The sequence below is a fragment of the Balaenoptera borealis genome, assembly GCF_965194805.1.
Source record: "Balaenoptera borealis genome assembly, chromosome: 1".
Classification (NCBI taxonomy): Eukaryota; Metazoa; Chordata; class Mammalia; order Artiodactyla; family Balaenopteridae; genus Balaenoptera; species Balaenoptera borealis.
In genome coordinates this window covers 50,774,907-50,800,640 of record NC_138860.1, presented here as the reverse complement: position 1 = coordinate 50,800,640, position 25,734 = coordinate 50,774,907, and the positions used below count along the sequence as shown (strand labels likewise).

At 35.9% G+C, this 25,734-nt stretch overlaps 1 protein-coding gene across 3 annotated transcripts in view; it reads left to right on the top strand.

Moving 5' to 3' along the window:
* The window catches only part of CEP350 (centrosomal protein 350), a 137,020-nt gene that overhangs the window by 87,595 nt on the left and 23,691 nt on the right, over positions 1–25,734 (top strand). For all 3 annotated transcript variants that reach the window (XM_082340925.1, XM_082340924.1, XM_082340923.1), the window contains 4 exons: positions 683–882; positions 16,674–16,885; positions 19,821–19,965; positions 24,265–24,425. In XM_082340925.1, coding sequence (XP_082197051.1) covers positions 683–882; positions 16,674–16,885; positions 19,821–19,965; positions 24,265–24,425 — 718 coding nt within the window. The remainder of the gene's footprint in view (positions 1–682; positions 883–16,673; positions 16,886–19,820; positions 19,966–24,264; positions 24,426–25,734) is intronic.

Sequence of the window (25,734 nt, the reverse complement as noted above, 5' to 3'; positions counted from 1 at the left end):
TTGAGACGTTTGAGGCATTTGGTGCATCCTTTTACTCAAGTAAATAAATAGTCATGTTTTATGCATAAGGCATCTGACTGTGGTTCTCAGTGTTCTGTCCATGAAAAACAGATAGACTATCACCTGACATTGCATTTCCCAGGTAATGGGAACCAAACTCACTATACCTGAAGCAAAACCAGGCTGAATTTGAATATAAAAATCAAAAAGGGACATGAACAGGTTTTTTGTTTGCTTGCTTGTTTGGGATTTTGGGGTTTGTTTTGTTGTTGTTGTTTTGGTCTTCGTTGTTTTGAGTTTGTGTGTTTTCTGGTCTGAGCCTTCAGAATAAATTCCTTGTATCTTCTGTTATGAAAAAGAGTCACCTGTGAAGAATGAATACATAAGTACTATCAGTCATGGTTAGCCAAATATTCTGAAGATTTTTTTTTCCTGAAATTACCCCACAGTTTTTCCTTTGCTAATTTTCCAAATAATTAATTACAAGTAAAATAAATAAATTCTCTTATTTGCTGAATAAGATCACTCTCCAAAGCTTCTATTATCTCACACTTTTTTCAGAGGAATACTGTGAATGTCCTGTTTTATACAGCTTGTTGATAACGTAATGAGTAATAAAGCTCTCAAAGTGATTTCTGCCTATAGGTTTGTTCTCTCACTGTTTTTCATGGTGTGACCATAGGTTTCTGACAAAGCGAGAGCAAAAACTGATGCAACGGCGCCAACATGCGGAGGAGCTACTAGAGTGGAAGCGACGTTTAGATGCAGAGGAAGCAGAAATTCGTCAAATGGAAAAACAAGCTTTGGCTGCCTGGGACAAAGAATTGATAAAACCTAAAACTCCTAAGAAAGAACTGGAGGACCAGAGAGCAGAACAGAAAGGTAATAAAGACTAACTATTCAGACGACATACTAAAAGCCTAATGTAACTGAAAGATTCACTTAATTATTTTAAAAAATGGTGAATGATTAAGGGTGAAGAAGGTGATACAACTATGAATGCTACAGATATTGAAAAGATAAGAGAATACTGTGAATACCTTTATGCTAATATACTTGAAAACTTAGAAGAAATGGGTAAATTCCATGAAATGGAAATGGGTTGTTCTAGGACCACGTGGGGTTTAACACATACTAAAAATTGATAATGTGGTGGATTACTTAAACAGATTAAAGGAGAAAAATTACATGATATCCCAATGGATTCAGAAAAATCACTTGATAAAATCCAAAAAAGCCTTTGTAATAAAACAAATAAATCTCAGATCAAATTAGCAATAGAAGGGGACTTTCTTTACCCAGTATAGGATATCTATTAATGAAAACAAAAAACCAAGCCTGCAGCAGACTTCATACTTAATAATAAAACATAGAAAGTTTTCCCCAATAATAAAACATAGAAAGTTTTCCCTTTGAATTTGGAAATCAGACAAAAAGATGCTTATTTTCACTTACGGAGTGAAAGGAAGAAGCAAAACTCTCATTATCTTATTGAGAAGAGCAGATGAGAAGGCTATGCACATAGAAAATCCAGCATTTACATGTCAGTTATTAGAATTAGTTTAGCAAGGTTGTGGATATAAAATCCATAAACAAAACTCAATTGCATATCTGTCTGCAGATAAGCAGAAATTGGTTAGAAAAATCTAATTATTAAAAGAGATGCCATTTATAAATTTAACAATAAGTATTGAAGATCTTTATGGAGAAAAGTTTATAATTTTATTAGGAGACATTAGAGAAGACCAAAATAAATAGAACTTTACCATATTCACAGATAGTTTCAGTGTCATAAAGATGTTAATTCTCTCTGAACTTATTGGTAGGTTCAAGACAATTTAAATCAGAAACCTGGCAAGATTTCTTTGTAGGGTTTGACAAGCTCATTTTAAAATTTATATGAGGGCTTCCCTGGTGGTACAGTGATTAAGAATCCGCCTGCCAATGCAGGGAACACGGGTTCGAGCCCTGGTCCGGGAAGATCCCACATGCCGTGGAGCAGCTAAGCCCGTGAGTCACGACTCCTGAAGCCTGCGCACCGCAACCAAGAGTAGCACCCACTCCAACTAGAGAAAGCCCGTGCGCAGAAACTAAGACTCAACGCAGCCAAAAATAAATAAATAAATAAATAAATAAATAAATTTATTAAAATAAATAAAAATAAAATAAAATTTATATGAAAGAGCAAAGGACCAAAAACCAGACATTCCTAAAGAAGAAGCACAAAATGCAGGAACTTACCAGTTTCAACACTTCTAGAAGTATAATAATTAAGACAATATATTTGTTATCAAAGATAGACAAATCGATTTTGAAACAAATAGCTCAAAAAAGACCTGTGCATATATGGAAAGTTGACTTTTGACACAGGTAACTTAGGAGACTAGTGAAGAAAGGAGGGACTCTCCAATAAATTTTGTGTGAGGTAAAAATAAAGTTGGGTCCCTACATGACAGTGTATAAAAAGATCGAGCTCAAGGAGGGAGAAAGGTGTAAATGTGAAATTTAAACTATAAAACTTTTAGAGACAACATAAGAGAATATCTTTATGACATCAGGGGGAGGGAAAGATTTCTTTAACGTTATACAAGACAAAAATCATAAAGGGAAAGATTGATAAATTTCACTTTAATAAATTAAGAATTTCTGTTCATTAATACATATAAAGAAAGTAAAACAACAAAATAAGAAGATATTTGCAATACATATGACTGACAAAGGAATAGTATCAAGAATATATAAGCAACTCCTATGAATCAATAATAAAATGACAACCACATTAAAAAAAACAGGCAAAAGAGCAAATGGTTCACAAATAAGAAACTCCAAACGGTCAGTAAACATATGAAAAGGTGTTCAACTTCATTAGTAATCAGAGCATAAAAACCATAAAGACATACCATGGCATGCCTATGTTCATTTCCTAGAGCTGCCGTAACAAATTACCACAAATTTGGTGGCTTAAAACTTTTTTTTATTCTCTCACTTCTGGAGGCCAGAAGTACAAAATCAAGGCATTGGCAGGACTGTGTGCTCCCTCTGAAGGGTCAAGAAGACAGTTCTTTCCTTCCTTCTTCCAGCTTCTGGTGGTTTGCTATAGGCATTCCTCGTGTCTGCTTAACTAAGTCTCACACAGTCTTCTCTTACATGTCTGTCCTTCTCCTCTTTTGTCTCACAAGGAAACCTGTCATTGAATTTAGGGCCTACCCAGATAATCCAGGATGATCTCATCATGAGATCCTTAACTTAATTACATCCGCAGACCTTTTTTCCAAATAAGATTATATTCACAGGTTTTGGGGGTTGAGACATGGACACATCTTTTGGGGAGCCATCATTCACCCCATTTAAAACATCCATCAAACCTGTTGGTATGTAGGTGGAACAAAGAACTGCTGGTGTAAGTGTTAATTGTTAAACCTAGTTTGAAAAACAGGTTGAAAGGCGAGGCATTAAAAATAATCAATAAAATGATAAAAATAATAAAGCCAGGTACACATGTCCTACAGTTCAGCAATTCCATTGCCAAGTATAAATCCTAGAGCAATGGTTCTTAAAGTATGGTCCATGGTCTCTGAGATCCTTTCAGAAGGTCTGAATAATACTGACATATTGTTTGCCTTTTTCACTGTGTCAGCATTACACTGATAGTATAAAAATAATGGTGGGTAAAATTGCTGATGCCTTAATATGAATCAAGGCAGTGGCACCAAATCATATAATAGTCGTTGAATTCTTCACCACCCTGTACTCACCATAAAAACATGCCATTCTTACATTTTATTTAATTTTAATTTAAATATTTACATAATTAATTTAAATATTAATTTATTGAATCTCAATTTTGAGTACATATCTTTTTAATATTCTATGTGACAAATAGGAAATATTCATAAAGCACTTGTGTTTGCCAAAGCATGATGGTTATCCTGAAGAAAAGCACTTACTACAGTTGTTTGGTTTGCAAGCTGAACTAGCAATTTTTTCATGTACCATTTTTACTTAAATGACTAACAAAATATGGTTATTCAGACTTGAGTATTTGCAAACAATTTTTCAGAAACAAATGAAGCAACTCTGACTCTTTAAGAAAAACAACTGATAGTGTTTATTGTCGGTAATAAAATTTAAACTTTCAAGTGAAGATTTAAGGCTTTTAGAAATGCTGTTTCCCCTACTGTGAGCTTGACAGCTTTCCAATACTTTAAAGACTTTCCTGGTATGAGTAATGATATCAAAGTCATCTTTTCATATTGTGTGATAAAATGTGCCAATATTTGAAAAGATCTTCCTAACTCAGTGAATCAGTATTTTCCAAATGACCCGTGATGATTAGAAAATCAAGTATGGATAAAAGATCCATTTAAAGTGCAAGATAAGGGTGGGAGGGAGACACAAGAGGGAGGAGATATGGGGAGAGAGATATATATATATATATATATATATATATATATATATATACACATACATACATACATACATATATGTATAGCTGATTCACTTTGTTATAAAGCAGAAGCTAACACACCATTGTAAAGCAATTATACTCCAATAAAGATGTTAAAATAAATAAATAAATTGCAAGACAGGCCAATGGATTTTAATGGAACAGATTATGAAAAGTTCACAGATATGGTTTCAGATTCCACATTACAGCTAACATTTAAGAAACTACCAATTGTCCACTTTTGGTGTGGCATTAAAAAAGGATATCCACAATTACCTGTAAATACTGTTAAAATACTCTTCCCTTTTCTAATTATGTATCATTTGTGTGAGGCCAGATTTTCTGCATATACTTCAGTCAAATCAACATATAGCCACAGATTGCATACAGAAGCAGATATGAGAATCTGTCTTCTGTTAAGCTAGCCATTAAAGTTTTTAATTTAATGTAAAATAGTTTCTCTCCTTTCAACTAAACTTTTTTTTAAAATGTAACTATTTTGAATTTTAGAAAATGTCATTTATATTAACATAGAGAGGTTTTTTACTGTTATTTTAAAATAAATTAATAAATATTTTTATTTTTTCCATTTTAATTTCTATTATGGTAAATATTGATAGATATAACTGTATCTGTAACCACATAAACTAAAGCTTTTTGGGGTCTTCAGTACTTTTTCAGAGTGTAAAGTGTTCCTGAGGCCAAAATGTTTGAGAACTGCTGTCTTACAGCAATGTTTTTCGAGTTGTGGGTTGTCCCATTTGCGATGTATGAAATCCATTTAGTGGATTGCAGTCAGCATTGTTTAAAGTTGAAATAAAATAGAAAATATCATTATGTCACACATAGGTTAAATATATTATGATTAGGGTAAAAAATCTGAAAGCCACTGCTGTAGAGAACTTTTACATAGATAGGTAGATAATAGATATAATCTATCTGTAAATACTTATATATATATGTATATATATAGAGCGAGATATACATATAGATATCTATACATATTTATCTATACTAGGAGATATATATGACATTGTTCATAGCAGCAGTATTTGAAATAGCAGGGAAAAAAAGGAAACCACCCACATCAGTAGGAGAATGGATAAATAAATTGTGGTATATTTACATATTATATCATGCTCAGTAAAGAAGAAAAAATTACAGCTAAACAAATCAACATACAAGAATCTTAAATCACAGAGGACTACAAGCAGTTTGATTTCTTTTATAGAAAATTCAAAGCAAACAAAACTAAGTGATATATTATTTAGCTATACATACCAAGTGGTACATAAAGAAAACCAGTGATGCAATAAATATAATTCATCTGTAGTGTTCCTTTTTTCTTCAATTTATTCAGCAGAGGCTTACTTCTGTGTCAACTTCCACATCCTCATTCTGTAGCGTCAAATTCTGCTGCAGACTTCTCCATCTTGAAAGGAAATTTAACAGGTCCGAGAAAAGAGATTCAATGTCTCAGGTTTCGTCATGGGCTGTAACAGAAGTAGAAAACATTTCTGACTATGCCTGGAAGGCAAATTAAGACTAGTTGTTGTTGTTCAAGTCTCCATTTGTCAGGAACTGTTGGCCTGTGTAATCATAGAAAGTGTTAACTGGGTAAATGTGATAAAGCAAAGGCAATTTTAATCTCATCAAATATAGCTTAGGAATAGTGTATTTAATGAGCTAAAATGACATAAATAAAAGAAAAATTAAGAAAAAGAAGAAAATACATTATAATGAAATGACAGTGTACCCCTCAGGGCACATTGTTGCAATAGCTGAAGCTAAGATCAAGCAGAAAATTAACTTACTAAAGGCCATGTATTTTATGGTTCATAAAATTTTTTTTTTAAATTTTAATTTATTTATTTATTTATGGCTGTGTTGGATCTTCGTTTCCGTGCAAGGGCTTTCTCCAGTTGCGGCAAGCGGGGGCCACTCTTCATCGCGGTGCGCGGGCCTCTCACTATCGTGGCCTCTCTTGTTGCGGAGCACAGGCTCCAGACGCGCAGGCTCAGCAATTGTGGCTCACGGGCCCATCTGCTCCGCGGCATGTGGGATCTTCCCAGACCAGGGCTCGAACCCGCGTCTCCTGCATTGGCAGGCAGACTCTCAACCACTGCGCCACCAGGGAAGCCCCATAAAATTTTTGAGATGACTGGAGAGCCAGCTCCACACTGAGCTTCTAGGAGCAATGCTAAAACCACACCACAGAACTGGCCTGGTGAGAAAACTGCTCTAGCAGCTACTCAGCAGAGCCCTGAAGAAAACTGCTGTTTTGGTGTTCTCTCTTTGCCTGGCAAAGAATAAAGCCACCCTTTCTTTTTCCTCCAAAAAAAAAAAAGAAAACTGCTATTTTGTATCATTTCCCCACTCATGCCACTTCTGCACCAGGGACTCAATTTTGCAGTCACTGAGAAATCCACTGTCACTACCAAAAGCCACCTAAATTAGAGTCCACATGGAGCCGCCTTCTTCAGGTTACTCAATTTTAAAATGAAGCCTTCTACAGGGACATCAGATTGGAGACACAAGATTTCAATGCCTAAGTTCCAATGCCCAGCAAGGAAGGCTGGAAATTTCATTTTCTGGGTTCTGTCTTGGGTGACAAGGAACTCATGTGGCAGGAAATTTATCAAATATCAGTGAGGGATTAAAAATAAGCTTGGGCTCCAAGAAACATGACATGTCCATTGTTAAGGAGTTTAAGCCATATATACCTTTCTTTCATAAAGCATTATAAAATATTGTTCAGGAAAGAACTCCGAGACTTTTTTCCAAAGCCTGATTTTTTAAAATGGCTACCAAACACTTGAAATTTGTCTAGTAGAACTAAGAAACTGAATTTATTTAATTTTAATTTTAATATTTAAGTAGCAACATAAGGCTGATGGCTACCATATTCGACAGCACCTGCAGATTATACATTTTTAAAAGTTTTGGTGTTTTTTCCATTTCATTTTATGTCACATTACATAGGGTATGTTTTAAAAGAAATGCTGAAGATTGACTGCTATAGTCCATATTTTTTAAAAAGCGTACAAATGTTGCTAGACTCCTACTGACATGTTACTCTGTCTTCAGAAGTCAGGGATACAGTGAAACATTACCTCACATCTCTTAGGATGGCTGTTATCAAAAAAGAAGAAAAAAATGTTGATGAGGATTTGGAGAAATTGGAACCCTTGTGCAGTGCTGGTGGGAATGTAAAATAGTTGTAACTGCTATGGAAGTAGTAAAGCAGTGCCTCAAAAAATTAAGAATAGAATTACTATATGATTTAGAATTTCCTCTTCTGGGTATATACCAAAAAGAACTGAAAACAAGTTCTCAAAGAGATATTTGTACACCATGTTTATAGCAGTATTATTCACAATAGCCTAAAGGTGAAAACCCAAGTTTCTAGGAACAGATGAATGGATAAACAAAACATGGTATATACATACAGTAGAATATTATTTAGCCTTAAAAAGGAAGGAAGTTCTGAAACATGTACTAACATGGATGAACCTTGAAGACATGTTAAGTGAAGTAAGCCAGTCATAAAAGGGCAAATATTGTATGATTCCACTTATATGAGGTACCTGAGTACAAATTCCTGGAGACAGAAAGTAGAATGGTTGATGCTGGGCTTAAGGAGAGAAGAGAATGGGGAGTTATTATTTAATGAGTACAGAGTTTCAGTTTGGGAAGGTGAAAAAGTTCTGGAGATGGACGGAAGTGATGGTCACACAACAGTGTGAATGTACTTAATGCCACTGAACTGTGTACTTAAAAGTGATCCAGGGACTTCCCTGGGGGCACAGTGGTTAAGAATCCACCTGCCAATGCAGGGGACATGAGTTTGATCCCTGGTCCTGGAAGATCCCACATGCCGTGGGGCAACTAAGCCCGTGTGCCACAACTACTGAGCCTGTGCTCTAGAGCCTGCGCACCGCAACTACTGAAGCCCGTGCGCACGCTAGGGCCTGCGTGCCGCAACTACTGAGCCCACATGCTGCAACTACTGAAGCCTGTGCACCTAGAGCCCGTGCTCTGCAACAAGAGAAATGACCACAATGGGAAGCCCATGTGCCGCAACTAGAGAAAGCCCGTGCACAGCAATGAAGATTCAACGCAGCCCCCCGCAAAAAAAAAAAGGGATCCAGATGGTCAATTTTATGTATATGTATTTTACCACAGTTTTTTTTTTTTTTTTGGCTGCGTGGCTTGTGAGGATCTTAGTTCCCCAACCAGGGATTGAACCTGGGCCCACAGCAGTGAAAGCACCAAGTCCTAACCATTGGACCACCAGGGAAATCCCTTTTTTTTTTTTAACCACAATTTTAAAAGAATAAATTTTTTAAAAGTCAGGAAGTATAGGAAGAGGTCTGGAAAGACACACACCAATCATACCTGACTGCCAGTGGTTTACTTTGAGGTGTGGAAATTGGGCAGCTGAAAGTGGTTGGAGAGGATCATGTGAAATAATCACTTTACGTCCTTCTATACTGTTTGAAGTTTTGTTTTGTTGTTTTTTTTCAACTACATTCATGTACTACTTTTATAATTTCAAAAATAAGGGCAAGGGCCAAAAATGAAGATTTCCAAAATGAATTCTTCCACAAAGACATCAGATTGGAGAAGCTTCTTCAGTGGTTCTCTCTCAGGAGGTGGTGGTACATTCATTTTCTTCTTTATACAACTTTTATGCTGTCTGAACTTTTCAAATCAGTATATGTTACTTATTGAATAAAAATAAAATATGTTAAAGGGTATAAAGCAGGAATGTAGAGGCTTCTTCTATTCCCTACTACCTAAAATCATTTTTTAAGCCATTTAAAATTTTACCCACATTCTATCTTGGAGTAGATGAATATCCTTGAGGATTTAAAAAATTCCTTCCTTATTTATTCAACCATTCTGATTATACTACTCATTCACAATGTAAAAATATATCGTTTTTTTAAAATAGATCTTTATTGGAGTATAATTGCTTCACAGTACTGTGTTAGTTTCTGTTGCACAACAAAGTAAATCAACCATATGCATACACATGTCCCCTCCCTCTTGAGCCTCCCTCCCCCCCTCCCTATCCCACCCCCTAGGTCATCACAAAGCACCAAGCCGATCTCCCTGTGCTATGCGGCTGCTTCCCACCAGCCAACTATCTTACACTCGGTAGTGTATGTATGTCAGTGCTACTCTCACTTTGCCCCAGTTTCACCCTCCCACCCCATGTCCTCAAGTCCATTTTCTACCTCTGCCTCTTTATTCCTGCCCTGCAACTAGGTTCATTAGCACCTTGTTTTGTTTTTTTTTTAGATTCCATATATATGCGTTAGCATACGGTATTTGTTTTTCTCTTTCTGACTTACTTCATTCTGTATGACAGACTCTAGGTCCATCCACCTCACTACAAATAACTCAATTTCATTTCTTTTTATGGCTGAGTAATATTCCATTGTATATATGTGCCACATCTTCTTTATCCATTCATCTATCAATGGACCTTTAGGTTGGTTCCATGTCCTGGCTATTGTAAATAGTGCTGCAGTGAACATTGTGGTACATGTCTCTTTTTGAATTAGGGTTTTCTCAGGGTATATGCCCAGTGGTAGGATTGCTGGGTCGTATGGTAGTTCTATTTTGTTTTTTAAGGAACCTCCATACTGTTTTCCATAGTGGTTGTATCAATTTACATTCCCACCAACAGTGCAGGAGGGTTCCCTTTTCACCACACCCTTTCCAACATTTATTGTTTCTAGATTTTTTGATAATGGCCACTCTGACTGGTGTGAGGTGATACCTCATTGTAGTTTTGATTTGCATTTCTCTAATAATTAGTGATGTTGAGCATCTTTTCATGTGCCTCTTGGCCATCTGTATGTCTTCCTTGGTGAAATGTCTATTTAGGTCTTCTGCCCATTTTTTTTTTTTTTTAAGAAATGAATGTTTCATTAATTTTCAGACTTTTTTTTAGAAATTTATTTATTTATTTATTCATTTTTAGCTGTGTTGGGTCTTCGTTTCTGTGCGAGGGCTTTCTCTAGTTGCGGCGAGCGGGGGCCACTCTTCATTGCGGTGCACAGGCCTCTCACTATCACGGCCTCTCTTTTTGTGGAGCACAGGCTCCAGACGCACAGGCTCAGTAGTTGTAGCTCACAGGCCCAGTTGCTCCACGGCATGTGGGATCTTCCCAGACCAGGGCTCGAACCCGTGTCCCCTACACTGGCAGGCAGATTCTCAACCACTGCGCCACCAGGGACGCCCCTTCTGCCCATTTTTTAACTGGATTGTTTGTTTTTTTGATATTGAGCTCCATGAGCTGTTTGTATATTTTGGAGATTAATCCTTTGTCTGTTGTTTCATTTGCAAATATTTTCTCCCATTCTGAGGGTTGTCTTTTTGTCTTGTTTATGGTTTCCTTTGCTGTGCAAAAGCTTTTAAGTTTAATTAAGTGCCATTTGTTTATTTTTGTTTTTATTTCCGTTACTCTAGGAGATGGGTCAAAAAAGATCTTGCTGTGGTTTATGTCAAAGAGTGTTTTTCTTTAAGAGTTTTATAGTGTCTGGTATTACATTTAAGTCTTTAATCCATTTGGAGTTTATTTTTGTGCATGGTGTTAGGTAGTGTTTTCATTTCATTCTTTTACCTGTCCAGTTTTCCCAGCACCACTTATTGAAGAGGCTGTCTTTTCTCCATTGTATGTTCTTGCCTCCTTTGTTGTAAATTAGGTGCCCATATGTGCGTGGGTTTATCTCTGGGCATTCTGTCCTGTACCATTGATTATTTCTGTTTTTGTGCCAGTACCATACTGTCTTGATTACTGTAGCTTTGTGGTATAGTTTGAAGTCAGGGAGCCTTATGCCTCCAGCTCCATTTTTCTTTCTCAAAATTGCTTTGGCTATTCAGGGTCTTTTGTGTTTCCATGCGAGTTGTAAAATTTTTTTGTACTAATTCTGTGAAGAATGCTATTGGTAGTTTGATAGGGATTGCACTGAATCTATAGATTGCTTTGGGTAGTATAGTCATTTTCACATTATTGATTCTTCCAATACAAGAACATGGTATATTTCTCCATCTGTTTATGTCATCTTTGATTTCTTTCATCAGTGTTTTATAGTTTTCTGAGTACAAGTCTTTTGCCTCCTTAGGCAGGATTACTCCTAGGTATTTTATTCTTTTTGTTGCAGTGGTAAATGGGAGTGTTTCCTTAATTTCTCTTTCTGATTTTTCGTTGTTGGTGATAAGAATGCCAGATATTTCCGTGCATTAATTTTGTGTCCTACAACCTTACCAAACTCATTGATTAGTTCTAGTAGTTTTCTGGTGGCATCTTTAGGATTTTCTACGTGTAGTATCATGTCATCGTCAAACAGTGACAGTTTTACTTCTTCTTTTCCAATTTGTATTCCTTTTATTTCTTTTTCTTCTCTGATTGCTGTGTGTAGGACTTCCAAAACTATGTTGAATAAGAGTGGCGAGAGTGGTCATCCTTGTCTTGTTCCTGATCTTAGTGGAAATGCTTTCAGTTTTTCACCATTGAGTATGATGTTTGCTGTGGGTTTGTCATATATGGCCTTTATTATGTTGAGATAGGTTCCTTCTATGCCCATTTTCTGGAGAGTCTTTATCATAAATGAGTGTTGAATTTTGTCACAAGCTTTTTCTGCATCTATTGAGATGATCATATGGTTTTTATTCCTTAATTTGGTAAGGTGGTGTATCACATTGATTGATTTGTATATATTGAAGAATCCTTGCATCCCTGGGATAAATCCCACTTGATCATGGTGTATGATCCTTTTAATGTGCTGTTGGATTCTGTTTGCTAGTATTTTGTTCAGGATTTTTGCATCTATGTTCATCAGTGATATTGGTCTATAATTTTCTTTTCTTGTGATATCTTTTTCTGGTTTTGGTATCAGGGTGATTGTGGCTTCGTAGAATGAATTTGGGGGTGTTTCTCCCTCTGCAATTTTTTGGAAGAGTTTGAGAAGGATGGGTGTTAGCTGTTCTCTAAATGTTTGATAAAATTCGCCTGTGAAGCCATCTGGTCCTGGAGTTTTGTTTGCTGGAAGATTTTTAATTATGGTTTCAATTTCATTACTTGTGATAGGTCTGTTTATATCTTCTAATTCTTCCTGGTTCAGTCTAGGAAAATTGTACCTTTCCAAGAATTTGTCCATTTCTTTCTTCATGGTTGTCCATTTCATTGGCATATAGTTGTTTGGAGTTGTCTCTTATAATCCTTTTTATTTCTGCAGTATCAGTTGTGATTTCTCCTTTTTCATTTCTAATTTTATTGATTTAAATCCTCTCCCTTTTTTTCTTGATGAGGCTGGCTAAGGGTTTATCAATTTTGTTTATCTTCTCAAAGAACCAACTTTTAGTTTTATTGATCTTTGCTCTTGTTTTCTTCGTTTGTGTTTCATTTATTTCTGCTCTGATCTTTATGATTTCTTTCCTTCTACTAACTTTGGGTTTTCTTTGTTTTTCTTTCTCTAGTTGTTTTAAGTGTAGGGTTAGATTGTTTATTTGAGATTTTTGTTTCTTGAGGTGAGATTGTATTGCTATAAACTTCCCTCTTAGAACTGCTTTTGCTGTGTCCCATAGGTTTTGGGTCGTCATGTTTTCATTGTCATTTGTTTCTATGTATTTTTTAATTTCTTCTTTGATTTCTTCAGTGATCTCTTGGTTATTTAGTAGCACACTGTTTAGCCTCCATGTATTTGTGTTTTTTACAGTATTTTTCCTGTAATTGATTTCCAATCTCATAGCGTTGTGGTCAGAAAAGATGCTTGATACGATTTCAATTTTCTTAAATTTTCCGAGGCTTGATTTGTGACCCAAGATGTGATCTATCCTGGAGAATGTTCGTATGTACTTGAGAAGAAAGTGTATTCTGCCACTTTGGGGTAGAATGTTCTATAAATATCAGTTAGATCTATCTGGTCTGTTGTGTCATTTAAAGCGTGTGTTTCCTTATCTATTTTCTATTTGGATGATCTGTCCATTGGTGTAAGCAGGGTGTTAAAGTCCCCTACTATTATTGTGTTACTGTCGATTTCTCCTTTCATGGTTGTTAGCATTTGCCTTATTTATTGAGGTGCTCCTATGTTGGGTGCATAAACATTTATAATTATTATATCTTCTTCTTGGATTGATCCTTTGATCATTATGTAATGTCTCTCCTTATCTCTTGTAGCAGTCTTTATTTTAAAGTCTATTTTATCTGATACAAGTATTGCTACTCCAGCTTTCTTTTGATTTCCATTTGCATGGAATATCTTTTTCCATCCCTTCACTTTCAGTCTGTATGTGTCCCTAGGTCTGAAGTGGGTCTCTTGTAGACAGCATATATATGGCTCTTATTGTTTTGTATCCATTCAGCCAGTCTGTGTCTTTTGGTTGGGACATTTAATCCATTTACATTCAAGGTTATTATCGATATATATGTTCCTATTACCATTTTCTTAATTGTTTTAGGTTTGCTTTTGTGGATCTTTTTCTTCTCTTGTGTTTCCCACTTAGAGAAGTTTCTTTAGCATTTGTTGTAAAGCTGGTTTGGTGGTGCTGAATTCTCTTAGCTTTTGCTTGTCTGAAAAGCTTTTGACTTCTCCATCGAATCTGAATGAGATCCTTGCTAGGTAGAGTAATCTTGGTTGTAGGTTTTTCTCTTTCATCACTTTAAGTATATCCTGCCACTCCCCTCTGGCCAGCAGAGTTTCTGCTGAAAAATCAGCTGATAACCTTATGGGGATTCCTTTGTATGTTATTTTTTGTTTTTCCCTCGCTGCTTTTAATATTTTTTCTTTGAATTTAATTTTTGTTAGTTTGATTAATATGTGTCTTGGTGTGTTTTTCCTAGGGTTTATCCTGTATGGTACTCTCTGTGCTTCCTGGACTTGGGTGGCTATTTCCTTTCCCATGTTAGGGAAGTTTTCAACTATAATCTCTTCAAATATTTTCTCAGACCCTTTCTTTTTCTCTTCTTCTTCTGGGAACCCTATAATTCGAATGTTGGTGCATTTAGTGTTGTCCCAGAAGTCTCTGAGATTGTCTTCAATTCTTTTCATTCTTTTTTCTTTATTCTGCTCCTTGGCAGTTATTTCCACCATTTTGTCTTCCACTCACTTATTCGTTGTTCTGCCTCAGTTATTCTGTTATTGATTCCTTCTAGTGTATTTTTTATTTCAGTTATTGTGTTGTTCATCTCTGTTTGTTCTTTAGTTCTTCTAGATCTTTGTTAAACATCTCTTGTATTTTCTCAATCCATGCCTCCATTCTGTTTCTGAGATTCTGGATCATCTTTACTGTCGTTACTCTGAATTCTTTTTCAGGTAGATTGCCTATTTCCTCTTCATTTATTTGGTTTTGTAGGGTTTTACCTTGCTCCTTCATCTGTGACATATTTTCTTCCCGTCTCTCTTTTTTTTTTTAATGAGTGGGATTGTGTTCCTGTCTTAATGGTTGTTTGGCCTGAGGCTTCCAACACTGGAGTTTGTAGGCTGTTGGGTAGAGCTGGGTCTTGGTGCTGAGGTGAGGAACTCTGTGAGACCTCACTCCGATGAATATTCCCTTGGGTCTGAGGTTCTCTGTTAGTTCAGTGGTTCGGACTCACATCTCCCACCGCAAGAGCTTAGGCCCGACCCTGGGCTCGTGAACCAAGATCCCACAAGCTGCCTGGGGCAGCAAAAAAAAAAAAAAAGAACAATAACAAAGTAAAAAATAAAGTTAGACTAGGAAACTAACAGATATGTTAGGAAGAATATAAAAATAAAAATATAGATGAATCAACACCTGGAAAGTATATCAGTACCACAATAGTAAAAAAGAGGAGGGAAAAGAAAAAAGGGCGGGAGTGGGGGAAGGCCTTGGCTGTGGAGGACGGGGCCTAAGCAAAGGCGAGGTTTGGGTGGTGGGTGGGGCCAATGCTCAGGACCCACAGGGCTGGAAAAGGCCCTGGGGGCTGTGGCGGTTGGGGCTTAGGCTCAAGGAACAGAAGGGACCCAGGCGTGCCCCCCACCCCTGGTCTCAGAGGGCAGGGGACCTCACTGGGAGCCCAGCAGGCTTCCGGGGCTCATGTGCGTGGGGCACATGCTGTCTGTCCTCTCCTGCTCGTCCAGTCTGGGAGGGCCCCTCCCCGCTGACTTTCCTGATCTCCCTGCCTTCCCTCCTTTGCCCCCAAGGACCTACGTGGCCTGGAGGGGGACTTTGGAGGACAGGGGACCGGCCTGGGAGCCCAACAGGCTCCCTGTGCCCAAGTGGGCAGGGCAATTGCCCTCCAAAAATATATCTTTTTAAATTTTTAACTGAAATGCTTTTAGGTGTTAGATCCTCCTTGTTTATTAAAGTAAAACATTCTTTGGGATATAGGTATTTCTTTTGCTAAATAAACTTATTTTATGGATTTCAGGCCCAAAGTCTTCAGTGATATTTTTGGAATTGAGTATATCAAATGTTACCAGTATTGACCCAAAGTGTGATATAACCTAATCTTTGTGGGACATTATATCCATAGTGATAAAGAAGGAAAGCAGTGTACATTCTTAAGGTTAGACAAGTATAATGTCAAGAATTTTAAGTGTCAAAAGTATTTGTTTTCTTAGAGGAGAGGCCACAATGGACAGGAAATTCCAGAGGCAAGGCAGTGCTACAAATTCTGAAAGTGCTGAGTAAAATTCATAATATATCTCCATCAGTGCATGGAGTTCATTCATTTTTATTGCTGTGTAGCATTTCAGTTTATAAATATACCACAATTTACTTATTTTACTTAGTTTTTGACTATTATAACAATACTACTAGTAACCATGTACATGTTTCCTGCTGCATGTATACAAGATCTATCTAGGACTTATACTTAGAAGTGGAACCGCTAGATCATAGAGTGTTTTCATCTTTGCCAAATACTCCCAAATTTCTTTCCAAAGTGGTTGGACTGATTCCATTTCTAAATGAATATATGAGTTGTAATTGCTGTGCATCTTTACATTCAGGTTGTCAGTCATTATCATTGCTGATTATATGTTACAGATATCTTCTGTCAGTTTGCATCAGCCAAAATTCTTAGACTAATGGATATTATAGTAAATGTGATTCACTAAGTGGTGGGATTAAAAATTATATCTAAATGCAACTAGTGAAATTATGCTAAAAACAAATGTGAAGTTTAACAGATGAACATGTCCCTTGACCAAGATTGTGTACTTTTTCTTGTTTTCACCCTCTCTTCTAGAAATAGTGAGTGAAACAGAATCTCCAGTACCTTCCTATTCTCATCTACACAGTGAAAGCTCTATTCCAGAAGAATTGGGCAGCCCTGCCGTTGAATATATACCATCTGAATCTATAGTTCAGGAGCAGCCTGGGAGTCCAGATCACAGTATACTTACTGAAGAAATGGTTTTTTCACAAGAACTGGAATCTTCTACCTCGCCTAGTAAACATGTAAGTTAATATATATTTATATCTTAAAGCTTCTTTAGAAAAAAACCTGTCTGAAAGGTATATTATTAACAGTTATATTCTTGCTATTAAGGACAGCATTGACTATCACCCATATCTGTAACATACGGTATATGACATTTGAGTAGAAATAAAGCTTTTCCTTGACTCCTAAAGATTTATAAATATATGAATTTTAGCTTTAGGGGCAGTTATAAAATTATATGCTGTGAAGTTTTTAATATTTAGGGGATAGGAACTTCTAAAGTTTTTAATAAAGATAATATGTGAGACAATACAAGTTCTTATTAAAGTCTGTTTTGTCATTTAATAGAAACAATAAGACCTTAAACCACACTAGTGTGCCTTTTCTATAATTTAATTAATGACTGCTCTATAACTCTTAATCAGAATAAAAGTAGTGGTTTCATCTCTTTAAGGCAGATCTGGAATGGATATATATTCTAAATTAGAATAATGTTCACTTTAGAATAAAAAGGTTTTCCACATTGTCCTTAATTCTGTACTTCAATAAAAAAAACTATCTGGTAAGAACTTAAGAAAGAAACTTAACTGCTTGTCTTTTAAAACTTGATTTTATAAAGTGTACGAGGGGATTAGCATAACAGTATTTTTTTTTGATGGGAATTTGTGTTTATTTTTTATTTTTCACTTTTCTCTTTTATTTTTATTTATTTTTTTATGCCTTTTTTAAAACATCTTTATTGGAGTATAATTGCTTTACAGTGTTGTGTTAGTTTCTGCTGTATAACAAAGTGAATCAGCTATATGTATGCATATATCCCCATATCCCCTTCTGCTTGCATCTCCCTCCCACCCTCCCTATCCCACCCCTCTAGGCAGTCACAAAGCACTAAGCTGATCTCCCTGTGCTATGCAGCTGCTTCCTACTAGCTATCTCTTTTACATGTGGTAGTGTACATATGTCAATGCTACTGTCTCACTTCGACCCAGCTTATCCTTCCCCCTCCCAGTGTCCTCAAGTCCATTCTCTACGTCTGCGTCTTTATTCCTGTCCTGCCCCTGGGTTCATCAGAACCATTTCTTTTTTTTTAGATTCCATATATATGTGTTAGCATACGGTATTTGTTTTTCTCTTTCTGACTTACTTCACTCTGTATGAGAGACTCTAGGTCCATCCACCTCAATACAAATAGTTCAATTTCGTTTCTTTTTATAGCATAACAATATTAAATATTATAAGTGAACACAAACATTGTTAAAGCCTCTTTGTGTTTAAAAAAAAGAATCCACCTAAATTCAGTGTGTCTTAAAGTCACTTCTATAATAAAAAGTAATATTTACTGAGTGTTTACTTACCAAGTGCCAGGTAGTATGCTGAATGCCTTATGTAGATTATCCTCACAACAGTTCTTTAGATTTTAAGCCCCACTCTGAAGCTTAGCAGGCTAGGAAGCCTGCCCATAGTCACAGGGGTAGGAAGTGGTGATAGCTAGGAATCAAATCAGACATTCTCACTTCCACTTGATATCAAGGTAGAAATTACACCCTTTGTAATAATCTCATTTGGGCAGTCTTCTTATGCTCTTTTTCTTCCCTCCCCGCTTCCATTTCTTCTTCTTTCCTTCCATAAAAGTAGTACATTAGTATATTTAAATTTTTTTTTCAGTTTTATTGACATATAATTGGCACACAGCACTGTGTGAGTTAAAGGTGTACAGCATAGTAACTTGACATACATATATTGTGAAATGATTACCACAATAAGTTTAGTTAATATCCATCACCTCATATAGTTACAAAAAAATTTTTTTCCTTGTGATGAGAACTTTTAGGATCTACTCTTTTAGCACCTTTCAAATATACCATATAGCAGTGTTAACTATAGTCATCATGTTGTATATTACATCCCCAGTATCTATATGTCTTATAACTGGAAGCTTATACTTTTCGACCAGCTTCACCCAGTTCCCCCACCTCTCCACCCCCACCTCTGGTGACCACAGGTCTGATCTCTTTTTCTATGAGTTTGGGTTTTTTTAGATTCCACATATAAGTGAGATCATATAATATTTGTCTTTCTCTCTCTGACTTATTTCACTTAGTACAATGCCCTCAAAATCCGTCCATGTTGTCTCAAATGACAGGATTTCTGGTTTGTTTGGTTTTTTTAATGGCTGAATAGTATTTGTGTGTGTGCATGTGTGTGTGTTTGTGTGTGTGTTTATGTCATATTTTCTTTATCCATTCATCTGTTGATGAAGACCTACCGTATGATTCAGCAAATTCAGTTCTGGATATATATCCGAAGGAAGTGAAATTACTATGTCGAAGAGATATCTGCACCCCCATATTTAGTATTTTTGAAGTTAAAACGAATAAGGGGGTAAATATCACTGATTCAGTAGCCACTCATAGTTTATTATAAACATTTTTTTAAAGCATTCTTTTTTTTTTTTAATTAATTTATTTATTTTTGGCTGTGTTGGGTCTTCATTTCTGCACGAGGGCTTTCTCTAGTTGCGGCAAGCGGGGGCCACTCTTCATCGCGGTGCGCGGGCCTCTCACTGTCGCGGCCTCTCTTGTTGCGGAGCACAGGCTCCAGACGCGCAGGCTCAGTAGTTGTGGCTCACGGGCCCAGCTGCTCCGCGGCATGTGGGATCTTCCCAGACCAGGGCTCGAACCCGTGTTCCCTGCATTGGCAGGCGGATTCTCAACCCCTGCACCACCAGGGAAGCCCAAAAGCATGCTTTTTTTATAACTTTTTTCTGTACCTTTAAAAAAAGTCAAGATCTTATCCTTTGTATATTTTGCAAACTTTTTTCACTTTTTATTTCATAAAGTTATTTAAAACTCTTTGTAAATATTATCTTCAACTGGTTCGTATCTTGAATTTTAAATAGAATTTTACAGCTGTATCACAAAACAGTTCCCATTTGATTTTCTATTTGAACAGTCACCTCCTAAAAGCTGCACATCTGTGTCAAAGCAGGAGTCTAGCAAAGGAAGTCATAGATCTGGAGGACAATGTCGTCTACCCGTCAAGTCCCAGCAACACTGTTATAGTTGGTCAGATGAGTCATTATCTATGACACAGTCAGGTAAGACTAACAAGGAGGAATTAGTTTTCTTTGCACTATATTTGAATTCCTCTTTAATAAGCTTTGTCTAACTATATGGCTGGTAAAATGTTATTCTTTGTTTCATTTGTAAAGACTTTTTTCTTGCCAAGACTAAATCGCATAATTCTTTGCTTTTCATTGATAATTATATCCCTAATTATACCAACTATGATAAATTGTTATATTCTTGGATGTTAATAGTCGTTTATTCATCACACATTCTTTGAATTTTTGGTGTGTGTCAGGCACTGCTTATGTGTTCCCATAGTGCTCTGCTCTTCAACTTGTTATACCAGGCAGCACATAAATTGTAATCAAACTTTACCCAGCAGGTTTCCCCTACTAGAATATAGACTTCTGCAAAGGAGAGTCCTATGTTTTAACAGTTGTAGCACCAGGCCCTAACAGGTACTTTGCATTGCACATAGTAGGTATTTATTAAACGTTTCTTGAATGATTTAATGCTGACAGTGAGGAGAAATAGGAGGTGGTAGAGCAGGATAGCATAAGACTCAAGGGAGGAAAAGTAGAGAAGAGACTGCACATGGCAGTGGGGAGCATTATCTATTTTCCCATAACTTCTATCATACTGTAAATCTCTGTGGCATATAATTTACGAAAGAATAAACAGCCTTTACTCTAGAAGACTTGATTCAAGGCGTTGATTGTGGAAGGCATATCTAGACAGACAATACTTGGTTTATGTAGGATTCTGAGGAAGATTAATACCATATTGAGTGTATGTCTTTTGAGTTCATTTTCAGTTTTCTTTTGAGAGTAGACATTTAGTAAAGGAAAAGTGAAAAATACTATTCATTTTTTGATCTTTGATTCTATTCTGTACCCCCTTTGTTTTCAATGTTTTAAACAGTAATAAATCATGGGTTTTTTTCCCCCATGCCCATTATTTATAGATCTCCTTTATTCTTTGAATAACTGCATAATATTTCAAAGGGTAGGTATACCGTAATTTATTTAACCATTTCCCTAGTGATAGTCCTGTAGGTTTTCTCAAAATTTTCATTATTTCAAATAATGCTGTAATGAACATCTTCATTTATATAGATCCCTGTTGAATATTTCAGTAGGAATAAATTCTTAGACATGGAATTACTGGATCAAGCCAGTAATTAAAGTTGAAGAATGTTGTCTGTCGTGTTTAAATTGTTTTTTTAAAAAGATTTATTTATTGTTTATTGTATTTATTTTTGGCTGTGTCAGGTCTTAGTTGCAGCACGCGGGATCTTTGTTGAGGCATGTGGGATCTTCATTGTGGTGCATGGGCTTCTCTCTAGTTGTGGCGTGCAGGTTTCTCTCTAGTTGTGGCGTGTAGGTTTTCTCTTCTCTAGTTGTGGCACACGGGTTCCAGAGTGTGTAGGCTCTGTAGTTGGCGGCATGCGGGCTCTAGTTGAGGCGCGTGAGCTCGTAGTTGTGGCACGCAAGCTTAGTTGCCCCGCGTCATGTGGGATCTTAGTTCCCTGACCAGAGATCGAACCCACATCCCCTGCGTTGCAAGGCAGATTCTTTACCACTGGACCACCAGGGAAGTCCCTGTCTGTCATATTTATCTGTTGCAAGTGATCAGCATTTTTATACATTTGCTTTCATGTACTCTGGTGAAAAGTTACTGCCAGTAGAATAATATGTCAGTGGACATAAACTTGATACTTGGAAATATGGATTCTCTTCATGGCTCTATTACATACTGGTGACTCTCTTTAAGTTTCCTTCCCATATTAGATAATCTTTTCTATCTGTAGCAATGGAATAATATCTTAACCATCCTTGCATGAGTTATGCAACAAGGATTAATGATAATATTTATAAGATACTGTTTTATTGGTAAAACATATTTAAGCAAGAACAGCTTTAGAAAAACAGCTCTGAAATTTTTAAACTATAATGCCATCTACCTATTCATGATGACATCATTTATATGCAGTATTTATGGAAGTGGTAAATTTTAATGTAGTGGAGTTATATAATACCTTTCTCACTTAAGTGATGGAGAGTTTGTTATCAACCAAATTAATACAGTCAGCATGTGTCAGATAATCAAACTTAATTTTTGATTGAGTTATTCTGTCCATCTGCTTATTCTGTCTTGATGTGTTTCAACAAACTGAAGTATCATTTACCTGCCACTTGCCCTGTCCCCTCACCTTCCAAAAAACCCTGTAGGAGAGAATTTCATAAAGACAATACATTCATCTAGAAAGTTGCTTGGATAAAAAAAAAAATTATAGAGATTCTCTTAGATGTTACTGATGATAAACACCATGTTGTAATACTAGATTTGGGCACATATAACATGTATTCCCATTCACTCTCATAGACTTTTACTTAATCTCTACCCTTCATTTGTAGGATTTTGGTTTCTTTAGTACTTAAAAATAAAAACATTTCCCAAGGTCTTTCATCTAAAACTTGAAGTTTCTCATCATCTGCTATTAAATCTTCACAATCATAGATGATAAAGATATTTTTATTTTAAAAAATCACTGTTGACATATCCAATTTTTAAAATATATTCATTTAAAATAAACATTTTGGGGGCAGAGTTGAAACTAAGTCTGTGGGAGTGTAGTAGTCTCCTATAAAATTTTATCAAAGTAACATCTCAAGTTTTGGAAGCACATAAAGAATACACAGTTAAAAGAATACACAGCTTTAGAAGATGCAAAGATATGGGTTTATACCTCATTGTAGAAAGATTATAATTTTTTGCTCAGCCTACAGTCCTACCCCCAATTATTGTACTAGAATCATCAGTTAAATCACTGTAAAGCTTTCCACTAAGGTTCAGAGTCTTTTAACCTTGAAACCAATTGATTATTTTCTTCAGAAATTAAAAGAAAGCCTGAGCAGGATATTCAGTTGCTATCTCATCTCTACCACCTTTTTTAGTTTTAAACCAAAAAATATGTTACATAAAATATGGCTACATAAAAATGTTTGTTTTATGTGTGCTAATACTACCACCATTTACTGAGCTGTAATAGTAGTCCAGGTACTGTGCTACATGCTTTGTATACCTTATTTAATTTTCACATCAATCCTAGAAATCGTTAAGTGTCAAACACCTTACCGATTACTAGTAATAGATCCTGAGTTGAAAATGACCTTTATTGTTACTTCATTTTATGAGTGTTGATCACTAAGTAGTAAACTTCGCCCATGCTAAGGGCACAGTCTGATGCCACTACTGGTATAAGATGGATATAACTTCCTAGTATACCTTAATTCAGGACATAAAAGTGGCAGGAACTTAGATGTCATTATTTGTAAACCAGATATTTAGATCACATTGCAAAAAAAGACTATTACCTTTTTAAAATAAATTCTGTGACTAGTTCTATGCAATTTAATCTGAAGTGCTTGAAAAAACCTGATTGTTTATGATGTAATGTTGTAATGTACATCTGAGTCTTCAGATTTGTATACAATAGTATTTCTCTTATAAGACTATTAAATGTCTCACTCATTAAATGACACCATTGTGTGATTCAGGGAGGAGGTGTGAGGAACAGTCATTTTTTTATTTTTCTATGTAATTTCCATGTTTAGTGAAATAAAGTGTTTTTAAATGATACTTATTTTTATAAGATATGCATGACACTTACAATGAAATGTCTTTTTCATGATTTTGCTATGACTGGACATCTACTTTGTATGTGTGTATATATGTGTCTGAATTGTTGGGAAGAAAATAAGATTTAACTAGTTTCATTTCAGTTATTTTAAATATTTTAAGAACTTCCAAAGAAAGGTTACTGCAGAGTATGTTTCTTTATAATTTTTCTCTCTCCTTTTATGTGATGTTAAGACATCAGCTGATGACTCACAATCAATTTAAAATGGTAAAATTCCACTTTGATTTTAATATGACTTAAAAACTATGAAACTACTATTAATAACCAAGAGGAAGTACAGTTAAATATGGCTGTCTTGTCACCAGGAACTAAATCCTTGCAGAATGTCCAAAGTTCACTAACCAAAAGTTTTTCAACTTCCAGCTGCTTATCTTATCAAGAACAGGGTACCTTGAAATTTATTTGCAGTTTCAAATAGTGCAATTAGAAAGTGAAAACAAATAGGAAGACACCCCCCCCTCCCCATAGAGATTTAGGGGAAAAGAAAGGATGCAAATCACTAATACTTTTTTTCTGAAGCTCAAATTTTAAATGTTAGATTGACTTTACATTGGTGCTTTTTATTAATAGTTACTGAGTTAACTTTATTTTTAAGTTAAATAAAAAGATTCTGTATCTCTTTTAGAAACTACATCTGACCAGAGTGACATTGAAGGTAGGATCAGAGCCCTGAAGGATGAGCTGCGGAAAAGAAAATCAGTTGTGGACCAACTGAAGAAGGAACAGAAAAAAAGGCAAAAGGAAAGACTGAAAGCCCAAGAAGCCAGTCTAATCAAACAATTGGAGGTTAGACATAAGAAGAAAGGGGTTTAATTTCAAGGCTAATGTAAATGTGAACCCTGAAATGTTTTTAGTGTTGTTAATAAAGTAATGGATTAGAATTTTTCAATATTAATTTTGTACCACATTTTAACCTAACTTTAAAAAAAAATCTGAACAAACTCTTGCTTGAAAGATTAAATTAAATATTAAATTAAAATGTTAAATATTATAATATCAGGTATTAAAGTAAATAGTAAAAGTATTAAAATAAGTTTTTTTCTAAAGAAGAAAGATTAGGCCTATGAAAGAAAAATTGATATCCGCATCCTCTAAAGCAAACAACCATTAGATAAATAATCCTAGCTATTGGAACTGTTAATGCCTTTTTTTTTTTTTAAAGCGGAGTGGTGTTTCATGCCACACGACTTATTAGTATGACTCTTCGTACTGTTTGAATGGCTCCTAAATAATAACTCTAAACTTGACTTTCCTTAACTCCAGCAACCTTCCCTGATGCTACTCCAGTCTGGAAACCCAGTTTTTATGTCTTCCTCATTCTGTTTTCTCCCATCCATTCAGTCACCAGATCCCACTGATACTTTTTTCATAAATCTTCTTGCTTGTCCCTTTCCATTCCTACTGCCATCAAGCTATTTGGGGCCCTTATGTCCTCTTGCCTCTGTTGTCTACATAGCCTCTTAAATGTCCCTGCCTCTGGTCGCTTCCCTATAGCTTACGTGCATTCTGCCAGCCTAGTGTTCCTAAACACCACATTCGTTATAGAACCGGTCTGAACTTCCCGCTCATCATAAGAATCCCTTCTCATGGCCTGACCTGAGAAGATCTTTCAGCTTCTATCCAAACACTTCCAGTAATAGCAAATTTCAGATTTTCAAGGCAGTTGGTTTCATCGGTTGGACTCTAGGTGCTCTAAGTGTTAGAAAGCTCTTTGTTATGTTTAGCCAGAATTTCTGTTCTTTTAATCATCCTTGTGTGGTAACACCAAACATGTGTCCTCCTACATTAATTAACTTAATCAGGTGCCTATTTATGTGCTGGAAACTCAGCTAATTACTTTACACATATTTTTCATTTTATCCTCAAAGTAACAAGATGTGGATATTAACTATCCCTCTGTTACAGATGAGGAAACTAAGTTTTAGTGAGATTAATGATATCCAGAGACACACAGCTCACATGTGTTAAAACTAGGATTTTAATCTAGCTCGAATTCCAAATTCTGTGCCCCTCCTGTTACACTACATTATCTTCCACATAGAAAATAGACCTGCTAATAGATCTGGAGAAGATAGACGTTTACACAGGCACACAA